This window comes from Amblyomma americanum, unplaced genomic scaffold (genome assembly GCF_052857255.1).
Source record: "Amblyomma americanum isolate KBUSLIRL-KWMA unplaced genomic scaffold, ASM5285725v1 scaffold_75, whole genome shotgun sequence".
NCBI lineage: Eukaryota > Metazoa > Arthropoda > Arachnida > Ixodida > Ixodidae > Amblyomma > Amblyomma americanum.
In genome coordinates this window covers 99,317-124,827 of record NW_027526547.1, presented here as the reverse complement: position 1 = coordinate 124,827, position 25,511 = coordinate 99,317, and the positions used below count along the sequence as shown (strand labels likewise).

Sequence of the window (25,511 nt, the reverse complement as noted above, 5' to 3'; positions counted from 1 at the left end):
ATGATACAGTTGGCCAGAGCGAAGAAAAAGGAAAACAATATCAGCATGAATCTGTGAGAAAACTGATGTATAGCCTTTGTCAAAAAGAACAGAGCCAAAGGGTTTGGCTTCTAAGCCGTGTAATAAGGCCTCTGAGCATCCATGGATGTCCAACATTCACGGTGGTCAGGGCAAGATTTTCTGTACCTTCAAGAGATCTGGAATGCTAGCGATGCACAACAAGGCTCAGAAGCGAATTCCTTGGGCTCTAAACTTCGAAAAATGCTGTACTCGCATTATGTGACAGCATGGACAGACATGACAAACAGGAACAGCAACATTTCGTCGACCCTAAGAATCATCACCCCACTGATTTCTTGTCCCTGCATGAGCTAATCATGGTTTTTATCTTTTTGCATCTAGCTCGGACAACTTCCTGGAAGCACTGTCAGCATTTTGTACTTTTTTTGTTTTTTAATAGACTTCCCGTTCTGCCACTTGACACTTTTGCTAGCATTTATACATATCCTGTAATTAGAAAAAATAATGGTGATAATGGATTTGGTGAACAATTAAGTTTTCAAGCAAATATGGGCTTAGACACAGGTCTTCAGAAATTCAATTACTTATTTAATCTCAAAGTTAGTAGTCCTTAGTCTGATCAGTTGCCATGGGAACTTTTCTGGAATTTTTTTTCACTTCTTCCTAAAGTGAAGGTGATGAATGCCTTTCTCGCAATCAAAGACAATGCCTGTGTCCTGAGCGCTTTGACCTTAGTCCATGTGTTTTTGCTTTGCTTGTATTGCGCACAGTCACGTAATACCAGGTTGACGAATTCCTTGTGTTTCAGCATTAGTCATTACTTGTTAGCTAGATTGAAAAGCATGTGTGCATGTGTTCTGTATTCTAATTTTTTCCATATAAGTTATGAGTGCTGCATTTTACTTCCGACAGGCTCCTTCAAATGGGTGGCTAACATATCTTTCGGAGCACATAAACTTTCTCTAGAACATAGGCCTCCATATATTAAGTGTAAAGTTTTGTTTTGCGTTCTTTTTATGTGATTGTGTGTTAAATTGAAAGTATTGTATACGTTTTCTAAGGTTATGTTCATCCTATGTGTTTCTGAAGAATAAACACAAACATTAGAGGTTGGATGCCTGTGATATTTTACTGTAGATTTAGTGGGCTGCTTTAGGATGTCTGTTTAGTATTTCTTTTACTGTAGTTTGTAATCTGCATCTTGAAGTTAGCCACTTGGAATTAGCCACTGGGAATTGTCTAGTGCATAACATTTTTTTAGCTAATCTTATCTGACAGCACCAGTTAGCATGAAGTGTAGCAAAGAAGTTTTCAAGTCAACTCTGCATTGTTTTTCAAGATTTGCTATTGTATCGTTTTGGTTACTTTTAGGTGCTGATTTGAAGTTAGTCCCTATCTCTAATACCTGTCCAAGAATTGTGGTTTGAAATGTTGTTTATTGTCCTCCATTTAGAAAAATAAAATTGTAATCTACAGGTCCTTGTGACCTTTACTTTATGCAGGCTCTTCAATTTCCTTTCAATTGAATAAGCTTGACATGTTAAGCAGCCTTTTCATGCTGCTGGTGTTAATATTTCAGATATGTGTGTAGGTTAGTAACTGACATTTTTGATAATCCAGTGCTATTTGCCGCGGTGCTCTGTGTAATTCAGCATTTTCGAACATCCAATGGAATGAATGTAAGTCGCATTCACAAGTTAAATTGCGAAGAGTGTTTTGAGGACGTACTAGTAACAATGCTCTGTAAAGTGCTTAAAACTGCAGTCTTGAAAAAAAATGTAACAAACTTACACAGCTACCTTGCACTATGAAGGTAAAATCCAAGAACTATATTTTTGTTCGAAAATAAAACCACGGAGCACAAGCTATATGCAATGTTTTTGTGTGATCCTTACTGCGAATCCTGCTTTTATAGACTTTGAGGACTTATCGACTGGACGAAAATAGTGCTCGAAAAATATTTTCAATGCGCGAGTGGAGCACGGGATTCAAAATTTTCTTTAAAAAGGTCCATTGTGGACTGCAAAGATAAGTAACAGTAATGAGCGAATTTTAAGGATACAATATACAATGCATTCTTTTTAAAAACTTCTAAAGGCAGAGAGATGGCAAACATTATTTGTCCAATGTGGAGCTGTCCGCAAGTGGCTTGTGCACCATTCAAGTTCTTTAACTTCAGGGATTCGGTTTTTTGACCACAGTAAAGAGATGGTATAATTTGACGAGAAGAAAAATGTGGCAGGAATATGGCACGTAGATCCGGTACCACGGTCTTGTTTTCAGTTTCACTGCCTGTCGTCTGCCCAAATCTGCTCTTGCCCATTGCGAACCACCCCGTCAAGATACTTTCGGCTAGCGCCGGAGCCATGGTTTATGTATTTTTTACAGAAGTGCCGTATACTCAGCGGAGTCAGATTAAAGACGTTTCCTTGCCGCCACCACTGGTCTCGTTTTGTTTCCGCGATGTACGGCAGTAGGCTGCGACGTGAAGGGGACGTTGTGTGTATGCATGGCGCCACGATCGTGCAACGCAGGCATCCAGGAGGATGGGAAGACAGCGGTCCGATGCACTTTGTATCCAGCGTTCTTGCCCTGTTCCTTACAGTACTACTTCGTAACGGCATGGACGGAACGGGGCTGGTTGGTATATCTCAACATTTATGTTAGATTGGCCTTTATTCATGATTACAAAGCGCATTCGAACCTGATTATTGTGACTAACTAGCACCGTTCCGCCTATATAGTTAGCAGTTCTAGTAGCCCTGTAAGAAAGAGCAAAAATGCAATATAGAAAAACGGACCGCTGTCATCACCTCCTCCTAGATGCCGGCGTTGCAAAATCGGCGCCTGCATAAACACGACACCACAGCCACCGCTCAGCGTATCGCCGCGGTTGAAACCTCCCATTGCAAACCAGAAGTGCATCGTATATTTTGGTGTAAACATCTACACCAAATATACTACCATTGTCAACCGCAAGTGCTTCGTATTTTATGGTGTAAAAATTTACACCCAATCTGCTCCCTTCGCCAACCGTAAGTCCTCCGTATTTTTTGGAGCTGAAATCTACCCCAAGTCTGACGGTGTATATCGAACCTCGATTTGGGAGGACGCTAGAGGAGCGCCAAAAACACCCATCTGGGTTGATTTGTGTTTAGTGTGTACCGTAACTGCGTGGAAAGCGACGTTTAGCTGTGTGTTGTTTCGTTTTCTTGTTCCGGCATTTTATCAGGTGCAGCGTCGAAGCATGTGAACGCCTGTGTAGTTGTGATGCGAGTGTGTTCAGTAAATTCTGTGAATGATGCCTTCACCTTGATGTGTGACAAGCTGCCGCTCCGGCTACAGAGACAACAACGAAAAGGTATGTCGTTTTTCGTCATAGCTGCAATTATTGGTTGTCTTTAACCAAAACTGAAAAGGCGAAATCCTGCTTTCAGCCTTTTATGCTCATATCTGAGGCATAACTGCGACAGAAGTGGAGACGCGCCATCCACCGAAGACATGCTGATGGCTTCTCCTTTGATTCGCCAAATTTGCGCATTTGTCAGAATCTTTCCGATACCACGGACATCTTTCGGTACGAAGAGTTCGTAGTGAACGGGGACGTTGTTTCGCTGCGACGTGAGTTGCCCAAGTTGAAGCCTGACGCAGTTCCGAGGATATTCAAAGGGCTCCCACAATACTTAACCAAGATCAAATCACGTTTTTGGCCGCCACCAAAGCGATGCCGTATCGCATCAGATGCCTGCAGAGCAGCGGGCGCTCCGGCTATCTCGTGGCCGAACTATTCGGCTGTCGACGACACTACCACGGCTGCTCAATGGGCGCACACAGTGCGCCCATTGAGCGGCCGGGACACTACAGACGAAGCTAATGACGGTGAACCTCAGTGTCAACAAAGATCGCTCGCTAGTCTCAGTACGTCAGAGCTTGAAACGCTAGAAAAGGCAATGACTGGAATGAAGTTTCGACAGAGCCTGCCAAACTGCAAAGCCATCTGGCAATCCCCAAAAGGACAAAAGTGAATCGCAGCTTCGCATGACGAAATACCAGCTTTACGAGTGCCAACAGAACCTTACTAAACACACAGCAGGTGCAAATAAACTTAGCAGTTTAGATGCGCGCTTTTGGAAGCTTTCAGAGCGTGAAAAAATATTCTTCGATCAATGCTTGCCGAAGACAGCTGCGAAGTCTGCAAAAGGTGCACGGTAAGTATGTAAAAAGGGCCATTTATTATACACATGTTTCTTCTTTCCGCAAGTGTCGTTCTGTGCAGCGAGCGTGCTTTTGTGCCCACACGTGTGCTTTCTGTACGGGGAGAGTCCTTGGCGACACCCACCGTTCTGCGACCGGACCGATGGTCGCCCGCTTCGTCCCCAATTGGTGTGGTCGTTAGGGTCGCGGGCAATGCCCCCGCCACCCGAAGTACGAACTGGAGAGCCGCGTGGCGTCTGCTTTCAAGTGGGCCCGTGCACATGTGCGCGTGAGTGTGTGCGTGTGTGTGCGCTTCCGGTGCATTGTAAGTGCGCGGTAGCCTGCGGCGCTGGGAGGAGACACAGCGAAGAGACGGACAAGGAACGAGTGTGTCCCAGAGAGTGTGTGTGCGCGATGCTCGACGGTGCGGGTGCGCGAGCGGGTGCGAATTCGCGAGTAACTATTTTGGCATGTAAATAAGTTTTGTAAATATATCCTTTTGCATTTCCTTCACATGAGTGCTTAATCGTCTCATTTCTTCAGCGCGTATTTGCTAACATTAATTTAATCTTAAGGGTTATCTCTAACATTAATCAGAAGTGGGATTGTAACTGCGCGAACCGGACTGGAGACTGCGAATTCCAGAGAGCGAACTGTAGTTAATCACGACCATGAGCGAGACACCTTCAGGAGCGACAGCGGGCACCACCGACGGTGTAGATGGAGGAAAAGTGAGCGACAGCATTTCAGTGAGCGACTTCCTGAGCGCGATGCGGGAAAAAGACCGTCTGTTGGCCAGTCTGCTGGAAATGACCGCTCTACCAGCGTCATCAGGAGCGCCAGGCGTGGCAGCAGCAACAACAACCTATCAGGTGATGCCTGACCTCAGCAAGAACATTTCTGACTTCGATGGCAGCGGCGATGCGGCGTCGGCGAAAGAGTGGCTGGGAAACCTGCAGACCACCGCTACACTGCACCGATGGCCTGAACCATTCAAGTTGGAGACTGCTAAGTGCCACCTTGTGGGACCTGCCAAGGACTGGCTGCGTTCTCGCAAAGAAGTGAGTACGTCGTGGGAAAATTTTGACTACCACTTCCGCCGCACCTTCTGCGGCCAGACACGAGCGGCAGAACGATGGAGGAAGATGCAGGAGCGAGTACAGCAGCGCAACGAAAGCACAACAGCCTACTTCCATTCAAAGGTGCGTCTTTGTCGAGAGGCCAGCCTCGATTTTTGTGACACCCGGGAGCAGGTGCTGACCGGTCTCCGCTCAAGGCAGCTCTGTACTATGCTACTTGGACGCACCCACGAGGACGACGACGATCTTCTCCACGATATTATGGAATTTGAGCGTATCGACCGAGATCGGGAGCAAAGGTTTAGCGGCACGCGTGAGAAGAGGCAATTCACGGCGGCCACCGAAAGGGTTGCAGAAACACCACCCGCGCGGAAGACTACGTACGATCAATTTGGCAAGGACAGGAGACCACCCCTGACCAACGAAAGAGGCCAGTTCAAATGCTACAACTGTGGGCGATTCGGACACATCTCCCGCGATTGTCCAGAAGAAAGGCATGAGATGAAATGCTTACGCTGTGGGAAGAGCGGCCACACGCAGCGTCATTGTTCGATGAGCCAAAGCAACGAGACCAACACAGTGACCGACACCGAACGGAAAATCGCCCCTGGAGCGCTACTGAAGCAGGCCATGCTGAACGGGACGACGACCCTCGTCGGCATGATCGACAACGGCAGCTCTGGATGCCTCCTGCGTGCCTCTGCGGCTGCACGTTGCGGTGCGAAGCTGACGAAGGATGCCACGGCCCTCTACGGTTTCGGCAGCCAAGGCACTCCTTCAGCCAGGGCGATCGGCAAGTGCTACACAGACCTCGAGATCGACGGTGTCAAAGGCGAGAACGTTCCTTTTCTTGTAGTGTCAGACGATACTTTGACAGTGGACTTGCTTGTCGGGAGAACGTACACAGAACTACCTTACGTGGCCTACGCCAGGCTGGGTGGTTGTTTGCGCTTCTGGCACAAAAGTGTATGTCCGTTCTCTCACCTGGAGCCGTTGAATGAGCCCAGACTGCGTGTGAAAGCGACTAGAGAGACCGTCATTCACTCTAACGCTATTAATTGGATAACCTTATCGTCAGGTTCCGATTTGTCAGGCCCTGTTTTGTTCAGTACACTCGGAAGCGAAATATTTGTCGACATGAGAGAAGGGGAGATTAGTGTGCCGATTTTCACGAGCGGAGACAAAGGTGAAAAGGGGACGGCGACTCGGGCGCGTCATGGAGGTTGACGTTGTGGAGATACCTGACAGCCAAAACCAACCTGCCCGCGTGAGCGAGAGCGATGCAACTGAGCCCAAGGTTTTCTGCGTTGCGACAGAGCGCAGACCAATCGAGGATCAGCAGCTTGAAGTAGGGCCCTCGGTAACGAAGCAGCAAAAGGCTGAACTTCTTGGCCTTATAAATGAATATCGCGACTGCTTCGCCAACAACATTAGCGAGCTGGGATGCACTCCTGTGCTTAAGATGGACATCACGGAGACACCTGGAAGTTCGCCTGTTGCGGTTAGGCCGTACCGAATAAATTCCGCGGAGAGAGAGACAATTCGTGAGATTGTTGGAGAGTGGAAAAGAGAGGATATCGTAAGCGAGTTGTTGGAGAGTGGAAAAGAGAGGGTATCGTAAGCGAGACCTCGTCGCCTTACGCAAGCCCAGTGATCCTAGTGCAAAAAAAAGAACGGCGAGAAGCGTTCAGTGGTCGATTACCGCCGCCTGAACGCGCAGACATTGAAGGAAAAGTACCCGCTCCCTAGCATGGACGAACAGCTTGAGAAATTGTCGGGGGCGAAGCTGTACACTGTGCTGGACCTTGGTCACGGCTATCTGCAGGTGCCACTCAGCGACGAAGCAAAGAGCAAAACAGCTTTCATAACACCTGATGAGACAGGGCAGTTCGAAAGGATGACGTTTGGGCTCACAAACGCTCCATCGGTGTTCCAGCGCCTGATGAATCGAGTCTTGGGGCCTTTGAGGGGCACGATTGCAATGTGCTATTTGGATGACGTGCTCGTTCCGGCACGGAACTGGAACGAGTTACTCGTGCGGCTGTGCCAGGTTCTCGAAGCTTTCAAAAGGGCGAATCTAACCCTGAGACTTAGCAAGTGCGCCTTCGCTAAGGACAGCGTTGAAATTCTGGGTTTTCGCCTCAAGGAGGGGACGGTGCAGCCCGGAGAAGCTAAGGTGCAGGCAATAGAGCTTTTCCCTGTACCGAAAAACGCTCATGACGTCAGGCGGTTCTTGGGGCTGACGAGCTTCTTTCGGCGTTTCATCGCGAAATATGCTCTGATAGCTGAACCTCTCACCAGGCTCACCAAGAAAGAAGAAAAATTTGTATGGGGTTCTGAACAAGAGGAAAGTTTCCAGGAGCTCAAATCACGGCTCATGTGTGAACCTGTACTCCAACTGTATGACCTGAAAGCGGAGACTGAGTTACATACCGATGCATGTGCAAAAGGACTAGCAGCAATGCTGCTCCAAAAGAAGGGCGACAAATGGCATCTCGTCTATTGTGTTAGTAAAAAGACGACGGACGCGGAAAAGAATTACCACTTTCTAAGCTCGAGTTAATGGCAATTGTTTGGGCAGTGGATCGCCTCAGACCGCTGCTGCTGGGAATACACTTTACAATTGTTACCGACTGCCAGGCTTTGGTTTACCTCAACGCGCAGCGAACCCAAAAGCCGCAAATCGCAAGGTGCTATGATTTGATCCAGGAGTTCCAGTTCACAATCAAGCACCGCCCGGGAACGCGAATGCTCCACGTTGACTCTCTCAGCCGTGGTCCCATGGAAGCTCCTCAAGACACGATGAACTCCCTGCTAGAAGAAAGGTTCGAGGTGTGCGTGGCGTGTGACCTCGCCGAACAAGTAATGGTTCTTCAGAGAGGCGATGAAGAGCTGCGAGAGCTAACCATTCTAGAGGAACCGGAGAGCGATCGTACGAAGGAAGAGAAGGCAAGAGCGAAGGGTTACAACGTGAGGGAGGGAAGACTCGTGAGAGAGATAGAAGAGGACGGAAACGTGAAGTTCAAATTCGTACTGCCAAAATGCATGCAAAAGGCAGTTGTGGTGCAATCGCATAATTTGATGGCACACTTCGCACTGGGAAAGACAGTTTCCAAATTCCAAGAGAGCTTTTGGTTCCCACGAATAAGGAACTACGTCCGGAAGCACATTTCGCAGTGTTTCGAATGCATTTACAACAAAGTACCTGCTGGCAGACGAGGTCTTTTACACCCAATTCCGCCGGGCAAGCGACCGTTCGAGGTGATACATATGGACCACATGGGGCCATTCGTCCCAAGCAAGAAGCGCAACCAGTACCTTCTTGTGTTCATCGACAACCTCACCAGATTTGTGAGACTGATCGCTACACGCGACACATCAAGCATGTGCTCCGTGCGCTAGAGGAGTTCGTTCTCGAAAGAGGTCTGCCAAGGACAGTTATTAGCGATAGAGGCAGTTGCTTCACGTCGCGCGCCTTTGCGGAATTCTGCACTGGACGATGCATACGTCATGTGCTTAACTCGACGCGCCACCCGCAAGCAAACGGCCTTGTGGAGAGAGTAAACCGGGCAGTTCTGCCCGTCATCGCAACTTCAATGAGCGACCCAAAGCAGCGCGATTGGGACGAAAAACTTTCAAAGGCAGAACGTGACATCAACAATGCCGTAAACAAGACATCAGGCAAGACACCCTTCGAAATGCTGTACGGGTACCAGCCGGAGTTCCACAGCACCGGCTTGAGAAGAATTGTCGGCAGCGACGAAGCCCAATGGGAAAACCCCGAGGAATTGCGAACACGAGTTCGACAGCGCATAATCGCCGAGCAAGAGAAAAGCAAGGCAGCGTATGATCGAAGACACTTCCCGGCACGTCTCTACGATTTCGGCGACATCGTGTTCGTGACTAAGGCTCCTGAGCAGACCGGAAAACCGACGAAGGCCCAGCGTAAGTACAGAGGACCGTTGGTAGTAACCCAGGCTCTACCCTCTGATACATATCGAGTGACAGAGCTCGATCAGTGCAAGAATACTCGTTTTGCGACTACAGCTCACGTGTCACAGCTTAAGGGGTGGACGTCAACGCACCCGCAAGACCGCTTAGAAGACGACGAGTCATCCACCGAAGAGGAAGACACTGCGAGAGAAGTGGAGAGTGTCCCGCAGCCACTCAGGCGTTCGGAACGCAAACGCGCAGTGCCGAGCTGAACTATTTTTCAGGCCACATCCAAGGATGCGTGCTACTACTTTTACCCACTTGTCTACTGCCTGCATCCGTTCTATTCTAGTTGTATTCGCACGTCTGTATATGTTTCTTGACTGTTTGCGAAGTGTTTGTGTGTTGTACAGTTTTGTTCACTTCTATTAACGAGGCCGTTAAGTTTTGTCAGAATGCCGAGTGTAAGAAAGGGCCATTTATTATACACATGTTTCTTCTTTCCGCAAGTGTCGTTCTGTGCAGCGAGCGTGCTTTTGTGCCCACACGTGTGCTTTCTGTACGGGGAGCGTCCTTGGCGACACCCACCGTTTTGCGACCGGACCGATGGTCGCCCACTTCGTTACCAATTGGTGTGGTCGTTAGGGTCGCGGGCAATGCCCCCGCCACCCGAAGTACGAACTGGAGAGCCGCGCGGCGTCTGCTTTCAAGTGGGCCCGTGCACATGTGCGCGTGAGTGTGTGCGTGTGTGTGCGCTTCCGGTGCATTGTAAGTGCGCGGTAGCCTGCGGCGCTGGGAGGAGACACAGCGAAGAGACGGACGACAAGGAACGAGTGTGTCCCAGAGAGTGTGTGTGTGCGATGCTCGACGGTGCGGGTGCGCGAGCGAGTGCGAATTCGCGAGTAACTATTTTGGCATGTAAATAAGTTTTGTAAATATATCCTTTCGCATTTCCTTCACATGAGTGCTTAATCGTCTCATTTCTTCAGCGCGTATTTGCTAACATTAATTTAATCTTAAGGTCATCTCTAACAAGTATAAGCAGTGCGAATAGGGTCTTATAGCAGTACTGAAACACTCTGATTGTATAGAGGCTTTGTTAGCCTTTGCCTCCTTCGTTTGCTGCGTTAATATTCCATTGCCATTGATTCTGGTGCCCGGCTTTGAACGCACTGGATGATTTTTTCTTTTGGCTTGGTCATGCTGTGTCGCTGACCTGGGTTAGGGTTTTTTATATGAAAGGAATCAAAAATTGACAATTTCTTGATTTCATTATAGGAAGACAAATTTCCTCTATGCCACCGGCGCGATGCGCGATGCAGTTAGCATCGCGCATCGCGCCGGTGGTTGCCAGTTCCGAGAGCAGCCTTGAGTGCCCCGGTGGTGTTTTGGAGGGAATTGGAAGTACCGGCGTCTGCGTCCTTCGCACTTTTGCAGGGATAGCCTGAGGCAACGTTGTCACCCGGCTGTCGGCCCCCGTGCAGAACTTCGTAATCCTCTTTGTAATCCATTTAGCCTTAAGGCTAAGTCCATACCAATTGTGTGTAAAACGACGTCGTCTTTTCAGGCAATTTAATTTTGAAATACATTGCCGCCCACTCTAAAAACATCAATTTCTTTGCCTGCACTCAAGTATTAGCTCAAGGCATTTTTTGGAATGCTGCTGTTTTATTCTATTTTTATGTATATTACCTCCGTTATTGAGCTTTTAGACTCTGTTTTTGTGCTGAAGTATTGATTTGTTGTTTTCCACATTTTATAATTATCCCCGAACTATGCTGTATTCTTTTCTTGTATTATTTATCTTTCGAGGGTACCGGTGCAGTCATTCACTATGCGTCCCTTATCTGTACAATTATGATCTTTTGTATATATTCCGGGACCAATAAGCAGTAAAATTTTTCTAAATACTGTATACAGCATTGTGCATTTTTGTCGTGCAGACATTCAAAAATTTTTCCCGCCTCAACCGCTGGCTCGTTTGCGGTGAAACTGCACACAGCGCTTGCGCATTATGGTAACGTTTGTAACTTAGCAAGTTCGACAACGGTACTTACTTAGTTTAGCCATGCATTATGCAAAAACGTAAACGTCTGCGTCGAGATCGGCGAATCGAAACAAGCAAACGCCGAGTTGTCGCTGCAGTGCGGCAGTGGCGCCATCGGTTTTCTGCAGTGCAAAGCGTCACGACAAGGCGCCGATGAGAGCATTGCAAGGGGCGCAGACCCTTCGAGTACGCCATTCCGGCATTTGCGTCGTCCTTAGTATTTTTAATTTACGGTACTGTAAAACAAACCAATTCCAGGTTTATCGGTCTTCCTTTACCCAATGAAAGCGACATACACATATTAGACCTGAAGAACGACAGCTTCCCTTGCAGGACGTTCAGTCGTCGGAAGGGAATGGTGGGAGCTGTTGAAAGAAACAATAGTAATTTATAGGCAGTACACGCCGTTCGCTCGTGTGTACGCCCCTTCTATGTGTCCGTGTCTGTTTTGCGCTGTTTTAAGAACGATCTGCCACCAACTCGCCGTGAATCTACATTAGTTGATAACAAAGCAAAAGACGTTCGGACTGCAAGCGCAATTAATCCTCGAAGTGGCCGCCTTCAGCGTTTATGCATCGCTGCAACCTGTGAGTGCATTTGTTGAACGCCGCAACTTTCATGTCGTCGCTTAGCGTGTCGAACTCTTCTTTTATCCGCTACTGAAGATCCTCAGCAGTGCGAAGGTTTCCAGCCCTGTAGGCACACGATTTTATGTATCCCCATACGAAAAAATCGCACGGTGTCAAATCTGGCGATCCCGGTGGCCAAGGCATATTGGACGACCCACGCCCCATCCACCGGCCCAGAAATTCTACATTGAGCCATTTCCTAACTATAACTAAGTAGTAAACAGGGGTGCCATCTTGCCATCTTGCTGCTGCATGTGGTACGGCACCAGCTCCGGCAGAAATATTTCTTTCAACAGGCGCAGATAGGAGTCGGCTGTCACGGTGTCCTCAAAGAAGAACGCGCCGACCACTCCCACTAGCCAAATTGCACACGAGACAACAATTCGTAATGAGGTCACGGCCCTGGTGTGAGTGAAATGCAGGTTGCTTTTCGCCAAGTAACGCGTGCACTTTCGGTTTGCTTGGCCGTCCAGGTGAAAAACAGCCTCATCACTGAACAGCAAAAACTAGGGGTGTCCACAATCGGCTGCCTCCCTCTGCAGCTCTGAGCGGCAGAATGAAACCCGATGGGCTTTGTCTGCTGGGCTTATGTTCTAGTGTACCCGCACCGTGTACGGACGTCATCATTTGCTTTAAAGGGCTCGACTCACCGTCGATTCGACTACGCCGAACATAAGCCCAGCACGGGCGCGGGTTGCTTTCAAAGACTCTCTCAAGCACATCACCGATTCCGCGGCGGTGTGTATTTGATTTATCTTTCCTCACTTGCCTATTCACGGATCCGGTGTCTTGAAACTTACGGCGCCACTTCAAAAGGCTGCGTGAGACGGTGGCCGCCGACGAAACCTCACCAGGAAATGTTTGCGGACATAGTGCATTGTTTGACTCAATTAGTCATACCACTGCCGCCGCTTTCCCTTTCGCACTGTAAGTTGGCATGCTGTTGCTCAACACATCACCGCACAGTGAAGGAATGACGTCACAACAGCAGCGAAGAATGAAAACTTCGCACCGCACGACGAAATTAAAGGAGAAAAGAACTCGGGACTTCGCGATGTCATCCTCCGATGTTTCAAGAGAGTCACGAAAGCAGACGATGTAAGCTGAAATTGGATATATTTCTTTCCACTCAGGCCGAAAATGTTCGAAGTGCTTAAGTTGAAGCAGACAAATCTGTCGGAATGGCGTATTCAAAGGAACCGTCCTTGCGACACTTGCCTCGGCGATTTGTCGTGACGCTTTCCACTGCAGAAAACAGATGGCGCAACTGCTGCGCTTCAGCGAAAACTCGGCATTTGCGGATTTCGGTTTGCCGATCTCGACGCAGGCGATTACGCTTTGAAGCGAAAAGCTTCATTCACTACGCCAGTCAGCTCGAGCCGTCAATGTGGCAGAGCTTCACCTTGAGGAGCTTTAGAGGTCAAACTTCTGTGCGAAGACTGGTGGCGGCATGTGACTTTGGGGCATAGACACGTAGGCCACCAAGTGGGCCGTGACCAGGGTCAAGGTCAAGGTTACGCATAAATGACAATGACGTCAAGGGCATGACGTCATAACTGAGGTGGTGTGATACATGACGTCACGGTGCTGAAGCGACTGCCGCGAGGAGAGAGCGACATATATGCTTGACCGCATTCTGCGGCCCCGTTTGCAATGGAGGATGAAGAGCAGCATCCTGCTGTTCTCGCTCGCCGAGCAGCTACGAATAACCGAAGAAATGAAGCGAAGAAGCCGTCAAGAGAAAGAAGTCGTCGTCGCTGTGGGCTACAACAACAAAGATCCCAAACGCGACACGACGTTCATACCAGTAGTTTAAGAAAGGTCTGACCTGGAAACACATTCTGCACAACACAACACAACAACCCAAAGGGGAGTCATCCTAGAGTTAGTGCTTTTCGCTTCGAGCCTGTTAAACCAGGGCTTAACTACCAGCTAATTTTTTCATCATGCACGGCTCAACGAAGTACCGTTGTCAAACCGGCTACGATACAAAAGTTACCATAATACGCAAGCTCTGTGTGCAGTTTCACCGCAGACGAGCCAGCGGTTGAGGCGGGGAAATTTTTTAAAGCCTTCACGATAAAAATGCACAATACTCTATAAATGGTTTTCGAAGCTCATCGTTGCCTTTCATAGAGTCCACACCCAGGCACAACAGCCGTGAAAACTGAGCGAGGTCACATGTCAGAAAAACATGGTACTTTTAATGTAGTTAAACCAAGTAGCCTTGAGAAAGCTTGCGTTTAGCCTGAATGGGTCGTGGTTTTGCTTTGCTGGGTCGTCGGCACTTCTGGCGACAATAATGGGCAGAGGTTAAACTCTCATCGACCTGTTTGCTCCAGTTTAGCACGAGGCGTGTTGGGAAGCATTGCGAATAGTTCATGCGAATATCAAATATTTTTAGCCTAATAAGGTGGGTTTATGGGAGTTTAACGTCCCAAAGCGACGCAGGCTATGAGCGACGCCGTAGTGAAGGGCTCCGTAAATTTAGACCACCTGGGGTTCTTTAACACGCACTGACATCGTACAGTATGCAGGCCTCTAGAATTTCGACTCCATCCAGATTCGACGGCCGCGGCCCCGATCAATCCCGCGTCTTTCGAGTCAACAGCCGAGCGCCATAACCAGTGAGCCACCGCGGCGGCTTTCGCAGTAATAAATGTTACGTTAAAAAAAAGCGGCCACAGCCAGCGTCCTTTGAATCTGATCGGCTCGCGCCGCCGCGGGTTGGACTCCCAGTTTTTTACGCTGATGTGATTTCTTTTTTAACCTAACGTGCGTCACTGTTCCTAGGCAACGGCGCAATATCAACAGATTCAAAGACCACAAGATTCTTGGTCAATACTGGGGAGCGTATGAGTGCCTTCGCACTAAAATAAACAGAAGTTCAATGAAACCGTTTGCGATGGCAGCTAGACGAGTTGTACGTCTTACCGCGGTTCTAATCTGGGAGCCGAGAGTAGCGCGGCAGCCAAGAGAAGCTCGAACGAAGCTAATCTTTTGACAATATGCGTAGTGCAAAACGCAACATTTTATATTATCAAAAGAAATGATCCAGTATGGCATCCCATACTACGTGGCTAGCACACAACCTGCGCGTTCGTGCCTGTAAATTTTTAAGAGCGTTTCGAGATCATCACGTTTCGAGATTTCGTGGGGTCTGCTACCACCATGAGATCACAGCGCTATCTGTGGCAGCAACTAGAAAACAGCACATCTCGCACTGAGACTTGTAGCGCCATCTGCAGTAGCATTGTAGAAACAACCACCTGCCGTGTGCCATGGTGACGTCATGGTCCAATATGGTGGAAAGAGGTGAAACAATGTGAGTATGACATCAGGGGAGGAAATGGCAGCATACTTTCGGTTTCTCGAATCCAAGATGGCGGCCAATAAATTTGGTTGTGCCCTACTAGGGTCCCTAGAAATATTTGCTAGTGTGGCGTCCGCCGGCTGCAGCGGGGGCTGCTGCTGAATGATAGCCGCGGTGGCGCTGCGAGCAACCGGCGTGCCATGCCAGCCATGACGTCTGCGGTAGACGCATGCGTTTCGCCCCGCGAAAAAAATTCACTGCGCCTTTTCAGATGCCTTGGGCATGCGATTGCACTGTTTTTTTTCCTTTTAGCTTAGTCGTGGTTTTTCAGTGTGCATTTCAGTTATCGGTGTAGCGGCGCAAACGATTTTTTTGCGAACAAATTTTGTGCGCGTACTCCAGATGCAAAGGTGAAACGAACCCACTTATTTTCACACTTTATTCTTCCTTCTGTATACTGCGGCCGTGCCGTATTATAATACCGTCTTTTGAGGAATTTAAATAAAAATTCCTTGCACCAAAAACATCACCCAGGATTCTAAACCCCACAACCGTCTGTGCGCGCAACAAAGCGCTATTGACAGTGGCTTTCTCATTCATGCTATTCATCCGATCTCAACTTCTACGGACTCCGAATGAAGTTAGAAGACAGATTGAGCACTGGAAAGTTCTAGATGCACGCACAATTAAAACATGTAAGATGAGAACCTGAGCCCTGTAAATCACGTGCTTTAGGCCAACTGCAAGAACGCATTCCTTAAGGCTTAGGCAACCGAGTTACAGAAGTAATGAACACAAACATGCATTCTAAGTAGTTCCTTCGAATCCCGTGCTTGGTACGATAGCATTATTAGCTCATGCAATGTAGGTAAAATGTACTGTCACGGATAAGATACCCAAGGATCACTAATGTATGACACATTATAAAAAGCGTTATTGAACACTTTTATTTCCATCACTTTGCACTAAGGCTGCCCACATTTTTGTTTGCACCACCGACTGGCATCTTCTCTTTAACAGCTTCAGCTGCTCTTTCTTGGCTGCTCTGTCAACATTGATAGACTTCGTGTAGAAGCGCAGACGAAGAAGAATATAGAATTTTATTATGCCATTAACAATCTCGCGTCCATGTTTCACACATGCCAGAGACCGAAAATGTACATATGTTAAAAAATCAGCGAGGTCAACAATGCTTTTTTTGTGCAACGTATTCATACTAAAATATGTGGTGAAGCTGTCTTCAAGGACGGTGATAATTTTCGAGGGGCCAGACGGATAGAGTAAGCCACCATTATCAAAGTTTGCTTTGAAAACTGCAGCCCGATCATTTTCTGTAGCCAATGCTTTTTCAGTCGACAAGGCTGACGCACATTCTATGAACTGGCTTTTTTTCAGAGCTTTTATAGCTATGTAGCCGGAGATATAATAAATTAACATCTCGTGGCTTTTTCCTATCACACAGGCACTGTGGTCAGACGTAATACTTCTACGTGGAGCACAAGATACCAATGCAGTTTCTGCATCATTGAGCGATCCTTTATAAATAAGGCTGTCGAGAATAGCCAGCACGATCTCGCTGCACGGCTGTTTCTTTGGCATCGAACCTAAGGAAGTGACCACTTCTGGTGCACAGTTTCCCGATGATGATGGTTTCGCAAGATTGTAAAATGCGAGTGTATCAACGGTAACCAAAACCTGAGCGGCATTCGGATGGTCACTAGTTTCTGATGATTGCTGAACGATGCTAAATACGCTTTCAAGCCTGTCTTGGCTGAAGTTTGCAGCCATCAGATATTTAAAGCCATGTGTGTTGAGATGTGCAACTAAACTAAGTGTGCTCTGAATTGAAACACGGTCTTAAAACACGGTCTTCAAACTGTGGATGCGCTTTTGTAAGCATGTTCTACCTGGAAGAGCCAGGATGTTGCGTCGCCGTATATGTTCATACAACTTAGGGCTCTTCGTTCGCATCAGAATGCATTCAAGTAGCCACTCATTGGAATATTCCATCCCTTTCGTTGACTTGCGTTTGGCTGCCTCAAAACAAGTTCTGACAGCAAGGGGCTGCTTAGGAGGAAGGTCACTAACCCTTCTTTCAAACTCTGTTGCTAAAAGCTGTTCATTTTCATTTTTCATTTCATCTAGAGCCTTTCAAAGCTTTGCCACCTTGTCTTTCATACGTCGCACTGCCCGAGATTCTGAAGTCGGTGTCTTCTTTAGGCACGGCACCCTTTATTTCTTCCTCCTTGACCGGGTGTTTTGAGTTAGCTTTCGCAAGTATTCGCAAGCTATGCATGCTGTATCCGAAGGAATGGATCAGTTTACAGCAAAGTAACGCCCATTTGAAGCCGTAAAAGATTTGCTTACGGGCTTCAATCCTTAGCCAGGGCACATACTGAGTTTTGCAATGTCCTGAAGAAAATTTATTGCCTTTTCTGTGGATTGGACGTCTAACTCCTTCACTTTTTTTTCTCAAATATACAGAGTAGCCGTCATGGTAGCGTCATCCGAATCACGGAGCAGAACTCGTCGACTTACGTATAAGGCGTCGTGAGAGCCGTCCTCACTTGAGTGGCACTGTGCGAATGTTACTTGCTGAGCATACGAAAAGTCAACATTTATCCAAGATTGTGGTGGCTGCAGCTCTCTGCATTCCCTGAGCACAATCGTATCACATCATCCACCGCCGCTAGATTCTTCAACCACCTCCACTGGTGCTTCAGGATCAATGCGCTTTTTTTTCTCTTCTGGTGCTCTGACTCCCGGCGATTGCTTCTGCTCGCATAAGTTTCTATCCTTCCTCTTCCGAGGCAGGGGTTTCGAGATATACTTAGTGGTGTCCGGAAACAGTGTAGGAACAGCATCCTTTCCGAGTTGCGGCACATCATGGGGAATTTCCATTACCTTACCCGGAAAACTCTCTTAAAACTTCGCTCAATAAAGCACGGTTCGAAATGTCGCTCGCAAACGACACTAGCTTCGTCGAGCACTCTGTCGCCGCGCTTCATGTTACGTCCCTTGGTGTCCTGAAGAGAGAGCATTTCACATTTCAGGAACGGTAGCCGCTCTTGCATCCCAGCCCGAAACACGTCCTGTCGCACTTGTCAAGACATGACGCGATCACACATTCATAAGAACACGCACACCAACATACACGCAAGTTAGCGTTCACGGGTTTGGCAAAAAAACACCAGTATTCTGAGCTCGCGACCAGGGAGCAGCGCGCAACACTTCCGCAGCCACGGCAGGCACGGCACGACCGCCTTTGCAGGCACAACGTTCCGAATGTGTACAGCGCCACCTGCGCATTCATACGAGGCGCAGACAACCGGTTCTGTAGAGAGCTCCGCGTGAAGGGCAGAGAAGCAAGTATTTCTAGGCACCCCAGCCCTACCATCCCTTTCCCCCCTCACCCCCAAAAATTTCCTGTAACGAGGAGGTATTAACTGTCCCGTTACGGGACCAATACGTACGCATAGAATCGTACCGCTATATATACTATGACAAGTGGCACCCAATCGGGGACAGTTAAGTACCGAATTTGGTAGGCAAATAAAACCCTATTAGTTGTGGTAATGAAATAAATCCGGAATTAAATAATAGGTAAATATTGTATACATGCAATTACTAATTGAAGCGTTGCCATATCGCACCGCAAGCCGAATTGTAGGCTCACCTTCACCCCCCGAACGAAGTAAATTCTGTTTGGGACGTTTTTTTTTTTTTTTTTTTGGGGGGGGGGGGGTGTAACTTGACAACGGTTAGACGTGCTTCGTAATTTCTCTGATAGATGGCACTAGGCGTCAATCGCTCTGCTAATAACGCTCGTTTACTTCAACGTCTTCCAGACGGTGGCGGCCTTTATTTAACCGTCCCCAACGCCGGGGATTACAAGTAGCGCGCATCAAGCATTTTGTTTATGGCTTGGCCCCTTTCGAGGCTCGCAAAAATTCCACAATAATTGATCTTACCAAACTCCGCAGCGTCCTGCTGCCGCTGTATTTTCGTCTGTGCGACAAGATGGGAGTTTTGAGTCGCTAAAGGTCTTTGAGCGAAACTTGTTTCACCCATTGTAGGATAACTGACCTGACCCCCGCCTGACCACCTGACCAACGAGTGACCTGGCCACCGCTGACAAGCATGCCAGAGGAGCACGCTGTAGTGGCCCGGTGGATAAGAATTTTTGCCGCTGAGAACGAAATCGCGTGGTTGGAGTTCGGCTGCGGCGAACTGATTTAATGGAGGAGAAATCCGGAAGCACGCATATTCTATACGTGTTAAGTTCACGATAAAGAACCCAAGTGTCGAAAACTATTCCGGAGCCTTCCAAAACGGCCTTTATCATAGCTCCTGTGAAGCTTCAGAACATGAAAACGCACATACCATGCCAATAAATATCATTGGTGGTGATTAGCGCGAGTTCGGCGAAAAGCCATATGCAGCGAGGGCTGATATTTGCGATCGTGCGTGGTAGCGTTTGTTTGGGATGATAACACATCGTGAGTGCCGGATAAATTTAGGGGCGAAAGTTCATGTAAGCTTCGTTCGGAAACAGTGAAAGCGCAGCCAGGTGGTGCTCGGTAAATTAAACAACGTAAGCCATTTCTGTAGGTAGCCTCAAAATCTGAGCAGAGTGGGTGATTTGTTGGGAAACGGGAATTTCCATCAGTGCCCTGTTAAAAAAACGTTTCGAATGCCTGGGAAATTTTCGGATTCTTCAAAGTATTAGAATAATTGTGCATATACACCATAATATATTTTTTGTGCATGCAAACAATTTGCAGCAATATTTAGGCCTACGAAGGGGCATTTAAGTTTCTATTACTCGTTTTTTTCTATAGAAGTCCGCATTAAAATCCTGTCTTAAGCATGTCTTCATCTCGGGCCTATTGATTAATCGTTTCAAAAGCAAAAGAGGCATGTGACGGGACCGCAACATGGAAAGCTGCACTACGAAGCGGTGGCTTGCGGGCGAAAGCTGTGTCCACTCTCATCTCACAATGACCCGAGGGTTGGGAAAGCCGAGTTAAACAGTTGGCAACCATACCCAGCAATTGTGGACACCAGCATTTTTTAGCGGGAAACCGTTTATGAGCGCTATTCTTTCTTCTAATGTAAGATTTCACTACAACAATCAATATATCCGCAGACAACCCGACGGCAGTCTTGTATTTGTTTTCTATTCCCGTTTTTGCTATAGTCAAAGGCGTTCCCCATTGGTTTTCTATGACAGTCTTAACTGTTCTATGGAAACACTTTAAACGAAAGATAGTGCTACATGTCAGAATAATGAACCATTACCTTCGATAATTTAATAACAGTGTCTTACAATTTTCTAAATTTCAAATTTTTTTCCCGAGAAAGCTGGACGTGTTCACGTTTAAATTCTAGGGCCACACGTTTCGCATGCATCACCAAACGTCCGAGTGTGTACCGCGATGCCATGTGTATTCTGGACTTTATGGCCCAGCTTTCCTGCGTACTTTTCTGGCGTCGGTGATGCTTCCGCATCACTGGTTATAATGCGAAAGCCATTCAGCACGACCACTCATACCAGCCACGAGATCCCGCAGTCTCTGGGCCTCCCTCTGCTCTTCGTGGCTTCCCGGTTGGAGTAGTCGCCTGGGCACCACAAAAGCTCGAGCCGCCTCGCCGTACTCGGGGTGGGGCACTCCAACGACGACCACTTGGCGTACTTCAGGGTCGGAGGACAGCAGCTCTTCGAGCTCGGCGGGGGCCACCTGTTGGTCCATGCACTTGATCAGGTCTTTCAGCCGGCTACACACGTAGAAGCGGCCGTCGGGAGTGTAGTAGCCCAAGTCGCCTGCAGCAGGAAGAGAGGGATCAGCAGTGCAAAAGCCTCGTATTCTTTCTTTCGAATTCTATATCTTATGCACTTCTATTTCAAAAGCTCCGGCGAAAAATTCCTTAGCGGCAGCCATTAATGAAACATTCAGTCATTACATCTAAAAAAACTCTGGATTGTGGCTCAGCTCTCTTGTCGGCATCCTAACTAGCTTCTATGAGTAGAACTGAAAGAAATAAAATTTATTATACATCCTTCTGTTCACGCAGTCGTTTGACAACATTCCACAAATCACAATTTTATATACTTCAGGTGCATTTCATACTAATGGGGAGGTAAGCTTCTTAAAAAAGCGACCCTCGCTGGCTTTCACTAGCTTTCATCCGGCATCTCACCATGATTATATGCCCAGCTGCCTGACTCTTTTTACATCAGCAGCTGTTAATGAGAAAATCCGTGAGAATCCCGCAGTTGGTGTAAGCATTCGAATGTCCTCGGAGAACGACGATGGTATTGAGAGGAAAGAGAGCACAGGTGCGGTGCGGGCAGAAGCGTGTGAAGAGGAGAGAGAGCGCAAGCCTTTGCTTCGAGCCGCATGCTTCCTTCGTCGTGTAGGGCTGAAGCGCGCGGTGACGACAAGCGGGTGTCAAGCGCTATGAGGAAATTATTTTGAAATATACAAAATTCTCACTAATCGTTTTTTGTTCGCACTTCGCCAATCGGACGCGGGATGAAATCCTAGCTGTGGAAGCCGCTTTGCAATTCAGGTAAAACACTACAGGTGTCCGTTTTATGCGTTGTCAGTGCACAGTAAAGAGGCACTGAGGACAAATGGAAGTTGGCCTGAATGGATGGCTTGCAGCATTCTAACCACAAAGAAAACACTCTAAATGAAAACTGGGTGTTCACAAGCTAGAAAACAGCAAGCAGCGAAATACAGGTGTCTCCACCGCGGGCCGATTTCGCAAGTAAAATTCATGAGTCGACATCGTTTTTTGTGCAGATCCCAGAGTCTATTCACCTCAAAACGGCTATACACCGCTATTCACCTCAAAACGCCGTCAACTTGTCCGTCGTTGTATGGACGTGACGTCTTTGAATCGACTTCCGGAAAGTTTTTTAACTAAATATTCTCGCCGATAAATCCGTTATTTCTCGCCGGATAAACGTCACCATAGCGGGAAAGAGCCTGAGAATCAGTCTTTACTGATAACAATAATTGGATGCAGCTGCCCTCAGTGCCCCATTATAGAACGCCACGTGGTAGAAATTATTCTTCCGGTGCCTTCGACTACGGTGTCTCTTCCTTCTGCCCTTCTGCATTGCGCGGTTTAGTTTCTCGTTCTGATGTGTTTAACATCCACAGCAATGATTCTCCACAAGGGGCTCTTACATCTGGTGTCAAGTCTTGCCAGAGACCTTCAAATGCTACTGGATATCGGCTACACTGTGTACGCGGAAGACATTACTATTTTTATAGCTAAAGGCTCGTGAGCACAAGAGGAATAATTCCTTCAAGCGGCCGCTGCAATAGTCGAAGCCTTCGGAGTAGACTCCATTGCGCACGCGAAAAATCGGAACTAAGAGTCCACGGCCGTTGCTACAAGCCGCCCGACCCTATTAACCTCCATACTGAAGGCCATATTGCAGAATCAGACAAAGTTCGGTTTAGAGGGCTCTTGCTACAATTATTGGGTTAGCATGACATGCGTCTTACAAGCGTATACATGCGTCTTACATGCGTCTTACACATGCGTCTTACAAGCATTGAGAGGCTCAACTGACTAGCGTATCTTTGGAAGACCAGCTAAAGTGCATCGACTAGGTTCTCGAAACAACTCCGACCCCTTGAGTTCTGGAATGAGGACCCCACCTATCTGATCACCCACCCACTGGCAACGCCTGTTCTTCAATGAACTTTATTCTGTCTCTCTTGGTGAGAGTGAGAGGTTTACTGCGCCTTTCCTTTCCTCACAACCAATTTATTTTTTTTCCTTCAGCCACGTACTTTATCGACGACGTCGTGACACACGAGGCATTCGTCGTCGACAATGCTTCATAGAACTTTACTGTCGAAAGCGATTCAACGCAGTCGACAACACCACGAAATGCCGATGTTCAACAGGTAGTGCTGTATAACTACCGCTGGATCTAATTTTTTTCAGGCCAACGGAAAGCTTGCTTCCTAGGCTGCTGTATTTCGCAACCGTTTTAATGGAAATGCTTTAGAAAATTTTTACTCAGAACATTTAAATCAGTGCATGCGCCTGTTGCTATGTGCCCCAAGCTGAAATCCATGATCAGTGAGCGCGATGGCGATTCCACGTCGGCAAAAGCGCTGTAACAAAACCTAGTATAAATCTCAGAGATTAATAAGATAATTTTAGTATATGTAGCAGCGTCTATTTCAGTTTCCAAACCAAACCTTTTGTGGCACAGTGATTTACGCATCATCGACGAAAGTTTTAATAGACCGTGGTTGCCGCTCCATCCAAAAAATTCAAAACACTGTGGCACAATCTAGTTACAAAAGCTAAAAGTGCATGGTCGACAATGCGAAGGGCGCTTTGCTTTTCATCAAATGGTGCAATATAGAGAGTGTTAATTTTATTAAAACATGAATACTCTCGAAAGAAAAAACAGTACACTTAAAACTAATAAGCAATATTTTGTCAAGAAGTGGTCACGTGTTGGACTACTCTGACAATGGCGGGTTCGCCACAAGATGGCTTTTTATGCGATTTTCAATTACACATTAAAATTATAAATCCTCGTTTCTTTGATATAGCAGTGCTCAATACTTAGTTTGAGGCATGATCTTTTAATTTCCGCCATAATCTGATTGCTCATTTTGGTCAGCATTTGGTCCCTTTTAAAGTGCGCAAAGGCTGCTGTACGAAGTGTATTGTAGGAAAGAAAGGGGGAGCAAAGCCTGCGGTTGTGCGGGGCCTCATCTTGCCTGGCGGGCGTGCAGTGATTACCTAGTCAAGGCCAGGATGTGATGCAGGGTGAGGCAGTGCATTATTTCCGTGACACGAAGGCTACGCTTGCCTTTGCAAGGTTGTTTATATCATACCACCTGCTTTCTCTAGGCAACTGATTTTATTAAACAAAATCAGCTTTCTGAACCGGATTGCAGTTACCAGTCTTCTCCCTGCAGTATGACGACGGTGTAAACTGGCGGTAGCTTGGATGAGTTGCTTTGTGATTTGTTTTGCGAATGCTCATGCTCTAGTGTGTGCTGTCTGGCTTGCAAAGAGAACTGTACGCTGAAAAAAAAACACATGTAAGGAATAAAAGAATCATTTACATAAAAAATTAAACGACGCCTGCTGCGTCAGTCGATAACAACAATGAGAGTTTACAAGGTCGTGTCTTTTTTTGCGACCCTTTCAGTTACAGTAGGCGTTCGCTGCCTCAGTTCTTGGTTGTCCCAACAATGACTTAAAGGGACACTGAGGAGAACCCTATAAATTTTTTTTTTGTTAGCAAAATCTGATAGTTTGGCATTTTATGGCTTTGTTTCCGCTTGTCCGGTAGCGAAAGATGCATTTATTTCAAAGTAATTTGGATTCGAAGTTGAAAAAGTTTTTCCCGCCGCTCCGATTCAAACTCCAGAACTCTTATGACGTCGCGGAGAACTCTTATGACGTCACAGGACGGAGCGACATGAAACGTGATGTAAACGGAGACTCCGTGATTTCTGGTAGCTAGCGGTGCGGTCTAGGAGCTGCCGAAATGAAAGCTACCGCCGCCGCACGTTGAAGGCATCTATCGGGGATCGCTACGGTCGCTCTGCTTACGTTTGAACCGGCGTCTTGCCAGCGTTGCCATGGATCCCGTTCCCGAACCCGACGACGTAGTTCTCACAAAATCTCCGGCCTGCATTATAGCGACCTCAGCCCCACAGAGCGTGCGATACTTCTGAGGGAGCACGGTTAGGTAGGCGCCGGCGGGTCGTTTCCCCCTTCCTCAGTGAGCAGCCGTTGCAAACTAAATATCATAACCCCAGTGCGGGGAGTCGCGAGGCGCCAGGACAAGGTCGGCGCGCTGCGCCCACCGGAGGCTGGCCGGGGCTTTGGGGCCAACGGATTGTGATTCCTTGAACGGCGCGGTTACACGGGGCAGCAGGTGGCGTCGAGGTCTCCCACGGTTGCAAGGGCCAAGTTATTTATTTATTTTATTGCCACAAAAAACGGATAGGTGCTCACGGGCGGTCGCGTTTAAAGTTGGCGGCTTAAAACTAAAGACGGCGCACAACGCTTCAACGGCTTCCGCTAGATCCAACGGGTCCACTGGATCGGGCTCTCTCGCCCACTTGCATGTACCTTCAGATATGTACTGTGAATGGATCAAATTAGCCGAGAGCTCGAAAAGAACAGCTCCGCCCAACTGCCGAAGTTATTGAATTACGTCACAACGTGCGCCTCGCCGCGGAGCCGAATCATTGTGGCCGGGCCGGCGGTGGCTGGCGCACTCGGCGCGAAAT

At 47.7% G+C, this 25,511-nt stretch overlaps 1 protein-coding gene across 1 annotated transcript in view; it reads right to left on the bottom strand.

Moving 5' to 3' along the window:
• Window positions 1–25,511, bottom strand: part of LOC144112376 (uncharacterized) — a 90,030-nt gene that overhangs the window by 5,177 nt on the left and 59,342 nt on the right. The window contains exon 10 of the mRNA XM_077645226.1: window positions 20,771–21,040. Coding sequence (XP_077501352.1) covers window positions 20,771–21,040 — 270 coding nt within the window. The remainder of the gene's footprint in view (window positions 1–20,770; window positions 21,041–25,511) is intronic.